General features: G+C 38.6%; 1 protein-coding gene across 2 annotated transcripts; it reads left to right on the top strand.

Annotated features, from left to right (window-relative positions):
* The first annotated feature begins 303 nt into the window (after window positions 1-303).
* On the top strand, window positions 304-5520 carry LOC148879123 (protein indeterminate-domain 12-like). Of its 2 annotated transcripts, XM_088960525.1 has the most exons (4): window positions 304-483; window positions 1267-1437; window positions 1543-1939; window positions 4025-5520. In XM_088960525.1, the coding sequence occupies exons 2-4, from the start codon at window positions 1269-1271 to the stop codon at window positions 4860-4862; spliced, it is 1404 nt and encodes a 467-aa protein (XP_088816651.1). In that variant the 5' UTR covers window positions 304-483; window positions 1267-1268; the 3' UTR covers window positions 4863-5520. The 2 variants fall into 2 exon arrangements, with proteins under 2 accessions (XP_088816651.1, XP_088816650.1); XM_088960524.1 differs by lacking the exon at window positions 304-483 and having other exon boundaries at window positions 507-1437.
* The last annotated feature ends 298 nt before the right edge of the window (window positions 5521-5818 follow it).

Genomic DNA, 5818 nt, shown 5'->3' with positions numbered 1-5818 from the left:
TTAGTTATTGTGGGCTTTGAAGAGAGATTAATTAGGAATTGGAATGCATATATATATAAAGAATAAGAGCAAAATAAGATAACCAGGCATTGCTCCATGTTATCCATATTTAGATTAAGAAATGAAAATAGATCAAGAGGAAAATAATGAAAAAAGGGGGGGATGTAATATAGAGGGGTTAAAACTTAAGACTGGTGAAACTGCGTTACTAAACTAATTAACAACATAAGATGACAGTTAATCAATGAACTGATGATCATGTCTCCTGTGGGGCTTTAAAAAGGTTAGGAGGCTTGGCCTCTTCCCCTTGCCTTTACCATCCCAAGCTTTTTAAGCTTCTGCTAAGCTTCTTGTAAGCAATTCCCTCCTTTAATATCATTCCATTCAAATCAAGGTCCTTTTAGGGTTGGGTGTTTTATAACAGGAACAAAGGAAAAGACAGAAAGTGCCAACGTCAGATTTGGAGATGCAAGAAATATAAAAGTAAGTCTAAATTAAAAAAATGCTGAATCAAGAGAAGAGGTGGGGTGGGATTCCTGGTCTCTGCCTCTCTCTCTCTCTCCCTCTCTACTTTGCACTTTTTTTTTCTGGTTTCCTGGTTTTTTTTAGGTTTGATTTTTTTTTAAATTGAGTTTTATCTAATATGCCGCCCCTTCTCCTTAGTCTGCCACAGCAATCATCACTTCTTTTCTGGCTATGAAAAAGAAAAATACACACCATTCCTCCAATACCAGTTACTCATGAAGTTCACAGTCTCTCTTTATTTACATAAATAGAGAGGGAGTGGAGAAGGTTAACGGGTGGTAGGGGATTTAGGGTGAGAAAACATCTTATTGTCCAGTTTTTCCATGTTTGATTGCATGGTGAGATTTATGGGCTTGAAAGAGTGGAAAGAAGTTTCTTATTTGTGTTGCAGAATTGCTCAGACAAGCAATCCAGGAGTAGATAGTGACTCTAAGAATACCCATAATCATACTCTTCTCTTCCCAAGATTTTCTTTTGCCACTAATCAAATGATGCCTTTCTGTGTCTAGATATCACTGCCACCTGTGCTTCATTTAGGCTGTATTTTGCTGTATTCCAAGCTGGGGGTTTCTATTTCAGTGTTATTTTTCTTTTTCTTTTTTTTTTTTTTTCTGTTGTTTCATTCGTTTGTAAAGTAGTCGGTCAAGCCGTCAAGCGATAAGGGCGAAGTGTTGAAAGAAATCCAATATAGAGAAAGAGATCTGACTATTGTTTTTTGTTTGCTTGGAGTTGTATTCACAGGCATGTTGCCTGCAACCATGTCCAATTCAACCTCCTTGTCCGAGGAAGCTAGTGTCTCTTCTGGTAATAGAGTTCAGGACTTAAGTAGCTTGAATCCTATGTTCTCCACCATTTCTCAGCAGCCGCAACAACAGAAGATCAAGAAGAAGAGAAATCTCCCCGGAAACCCAGGTAAATGTCCCTCCTTGTTCTCAATTTTCGTTAATATTGTGTTGGATTTCTAGCAGCTGATTCTAATTAGTCTCCCTATATGTGCCTTTCATTTTATTGTTTCAGACCCAGATGCTGAAGTGATTGCTTTATCCCCTAAAACTCTATTGGCAACCAACAGATTTGTGTGCGAGATCTGCAACAAGGGTTTCCAGAGAGATCAGAACCTTCAGCTTCACAGGAGAGGCCATAATCTTCCGTGGAAGCTGAGGCAGAGAACCAGCAAAGAGATCAAAAAGAGAGTCTATGTGTGCCCCGAGCCTTCATGCGTTCATCACCACCCTTCAAGGGCTCTCGGTGATCTCACGGGAATTAAAAAACACTTCTGCAGGAAACATGGAGAGAAGAAATGGAAATGTGAGAAGTGCTCAAAGAGATATGCAGTTCAATCAGATTGGAAGGCTCATTCAAAAACCTGTGGCACAAGGGAATACAGATGTGACTGTGGAACCCTTTTCTCCAGGTAAATAATTTGCTTCTTTCCTTTTTCTCTTTTTAATTAAAATGTTCTTTTGGTCTGTCTGTCCGTCTGTTTGTCTCTTAAGGTCCCAATCATCCTTTCCTTTATCAGTTATTATGTCTATTAGTTCTTCACCTATTTGGACTGTAATGGACCTGTGAATTGGTGTATTAGTCTTTTCTTTAAAGTGGGAAGTCTTATGTCTTTTGGACGGTTTTTGCTTTTTTTTTTTTTTCTTTTTCAATAGACTTTGTTCTGGGGTTGTTCCCAATCCCTGCACAAGAGTGGTAAGGTTGCATGGAATATATCTGAAACTTATATGCATTGGCAGTTGCATGGAAGTGGACGCCATTAAATATAGGTGTCTCTTATTACTGGCATGAAAAACTGAAGGAGAGAGGAGAATAGGAAGAAAACTCTGAAAACTAGCTGCAACTAAAATCCATCTAAGACAAAAGAAAAGGAAAAGAGATCTAACCTAAACTTTTATTTTGTTATCTATTGTCTGTGATTTAGTGGCTATTTTCAGTCATTCTTCTGTTCTAAATCTCGATGCATGCGATTTTCCTTCTTGGTTGGTTTCTGGGACTCTGGGGGTCAGAACTCAGAAGGGAAACCAAAACCCATTATTATCTGTTCATGTCCACCAAAAACATGATATCCTCGCAGACCTATTGATCTTACCTGGTCATTGAATTCATGGACAATTTCATGCAAGGCTTTCTTTTCCTTTTCTGTTTTTCTTTTCTTCTGTTTCCTTTTTGGTACTTGAGTTATGGAGTGTCTGCAATCTCAAGAGAAATGATGAGTCTCCGTTGTAGTCCAAGAAAAAGTAGCATATTTAATTACTTTCTTAATTAATTTTGATTTCTTTGGGTTTTCATGGTTTTAGAAAGTCCGTGATTGATGTTCATGATGCCCTAGCATTATTTTCCTACCAGCCTACATTTCGCAGAACTCGCAGCTGAAACACTGAAACCTGAACTATACACATAATTACGAAAAAACTGGCACAAATATCTGAGATCGAAAGTTAGTTTCCTTTTCCTTTCATCGATAGCCGAAAGGAGGGATGTGGTTTCAATTTTAGAGAGTTTATCCTTATTTCATTCATGCCTCCCCAAGACCCCTTTTTTTTTGTATTATTAATATTCCACATTTCAATCCAGACTTTTGTCCCTTCCATAATCTCCTTGCATTGCTCACGCATCTCTCTCTCTCTCTCTCTCTCTCTCTCTCTCTCTCTCTCTCTCTCTCTCTTCAGTATTATTATTTTATTTGACCAACAAAGATAATTTCGTTCTTCTTTACAGTATTCAAACTTTATCACTTCTCAACCGTATCCATTTCTCATGCATGCATTCTCAGGTCTCACCCTTTTCCTTTTATGCTACAAGAGTATTATAAAAATCTCTCATTCATTATCGAATTTCTTATGAATCTAAGACAATTCCCTTTTTTCATGCATAGGGACCCTTCACCCTTTTCCTTTTACAACACGAGAATTCTAAAAACCTTTCGCCCCTTATAGAATATTCTCTGTTTGAGTGTTTCTAAGACATTCCCATTTCTCATTCATGGGGGCCTATTTATTATTGTTTATTTATTTTTCACTCAACTGACAAATGAAATACATCTGCACAGTTTGTGCCCCTTAAAACTTGAGCTTCGTATCGCTTTTATGTCTTATAATTATCATGGATGACTCACCATTATTCTCTGTCTTGTTTATTTGTTTTTTCTTCGTTAAAGAAACATGTTCAGCATAATATTAATTTTCCATGCATGAAAATTAAACCTGTTTTTAGTCTTTTTTCTTTTTTCTTTTTACTTCATAAAGCCTCAGCATGACCCATTTTTCATGCATGTATATCTGTTTTCAAGGGCCCCAAAACCACTAACTTTTACTTTTTGATTCCCATTATACAGTCCGGGCTTCCGGATTAGTAATTTCATACTAGTTATTCTGATTCAACGCTAAAACCAGAAAACTAAAAAGAAAAGTAAACAACTACAACCTCTGATCTCCGATCTTTAATTTATCCTTCAATATTGTAGCTAACTACGTTGTCTCTGATTTTTCTACAGGAAGGACAGCTTCATTACTCACAGAGCTTTCTGTGATGCCTTAGCAGAAGAGAGTGCAAGACTTTCCACAAACCCATTAGCAACAACGAACAACTTAACCGATCACCCCCTCCATCTCAACCCACAAAACCCAAGTCCTTTCTTCCCTTTCTCAACCCAACAACTGAACTTCACAAACCCATCATCCCAGATCTCTCTCAGTTCATGGGACCCATCTCAGAACCCAAACCTCACTACTCAAAACTCAGTTCAAAGCAAGACTGGAACTCATCAACAACAGCAACAGCAGCAAATCCCAACAATTTCTCCCTCTCCTTTCTTCCGTGAACAACCACACCATAAACAGTTGATCACATCACCTTTTCAACACCTCCAAATGGCCACCAACGGTAACAGCAACATCAGCACAGCCCATATGTCAGCTACTGCACTCCTTCAAAAGGCTGCAAATTTTGGTGTCTCAGCTCTTTCTAGCGCCACACAAGCGCAGTCAGTGGGTCACATGGCATCCTCCATTAACCGGTTGGAGGAGTTGGGAACAATGAGCCAGGTCGGTGCCGGAATGCCGCCTGGGTATCTGGGATTCCCATCAGGAAACCTGTCCACGTGGCAAAAGAATGACCGTCTGACGAGAGACTTTCTGGGTCTAACAGGTGACTGTGGAGGTGGTGGTGATGGAAGCGTCAGCGTGAACGTCAAAGATCTGTTATCGTTCACGGGAGGTGTTGATTTCGCACCTTATGATCGTGACCACTCGGTGATGAAGCCTCCCGGCTTCGGGTTTACTGAGCAGGCTGCATCGGAGGCGTGGGGTGATTGTGGAAGACTCGAAGGCTGAAATTGAGAGAGTCGTTGATCTGGACTCAGGAAGAGGGCTAAGTAAAAGCAGCCTAGCTAGCTAAAACAGTAAAGAGGAAAAAAAAAAAACGGTAAAAGAATTAAATGGAACTCATGCATGTTTCCTTCCTTAATATATATAGATATAGGCATATAGCCCTCCCTTTCATAAACAATTCCTGAGGCCAAATTTCAAATTTTCAGGAAAACTACGACTTAAGAATTAAGATGATACCAACCCCCCGCCATTTCCGCTTTGTTTATTTATTTTTATACCTTCCACCATTTCTTCTTTTTCTTAGTGCTCTTCTTCTCTCATCAATCTTCTCTTCTTTTTATTTTATTTCTTTCCTTCTTTTGGCCATAAAAACTTACAAAAAAGGCACAATGGCATTGCCATAAAAGTAAGACAATACATAGATCTCTGGATCAAATCTGGTCAAAAATGGCAGTTTCTTTGTTAACTTGGAGTTTATTTTTAAGACAGATGGTTAGGTTCATATTTTACAAATTATGTTCTTTGTCGGTTTATTTACTTTATAGGAAAAAGAAAAAAAGAAAAAAAAAATCGAAAGAGAGAATGTAGAGAGACTAGAGAGCTGCCTGTTTTTCAATGAAAAAAAAAATCAAAGGAAGAGCCTCATTTTCTCGTTTTCTCATGGGTCGTGGCATATTAATTCTCATCAGTCATCATCATCTACACATGTATATGCACATGCATGCATGTATGGAGTTCAATTCCAATTTCCATGCGTCATTACGGATTTACTGTAGACTTTTTTTTGGTTCCTTACTTATAATAAGATCATGAAGCCAAGTTTGTTGGTTTGCATGTACGAATCCATGTACAGTTTAGGATGAGTACAGACTTTTCACGCGTGGTAGACTCGTTTTCTGCAATCTGCATGGAGGGCGCACGTTAATACGAGCGTAATGAGTACGTGGGTCCATGAATAA

The sequence above is a fragment of the Nelumbo lutea genome, chromosome 1, assembly GCF_056320005.1.
Source record: "Nelumbo lutea isolate HS-2025 chromosome 1, American lotus-T2T, whole genome shotgun sequence".
NCBI lineage: Eukaryota > Viridiplantae > Streptophyta > Magnoliopsida > Proteales > Nelumbonaceae > Nelumbo > Nelumbo lutea.
This window is presented reverse-complemented; position numbering and strand designations above follow the sequence as displayed.

Bases quoted from the DNA above. Each gene is read 5' to 3' on its own strand.
- LOC148879123 (XM_088960525.1), top strand. From the start codon at position 1,269: ATGTTGCCTGCAACCATGTCCAATTCAACCTCCTTGTCCGAGGAAGCT. The intron at 1,438-1,542 runs GTAAATGTCCCT...TTATTGTTTCAG, and splicing joins AAATCTCCCCGGAAACCCAG to ACCCAGATGCTGAAGTGATT. The intron at 1,940-4,024 runs GTAAATAATTTG...ATTTTTCTACAG, and splicing joins TGTGGAACCCTTTTCTCCAG to GAAGGACAGCTTCATTACTC.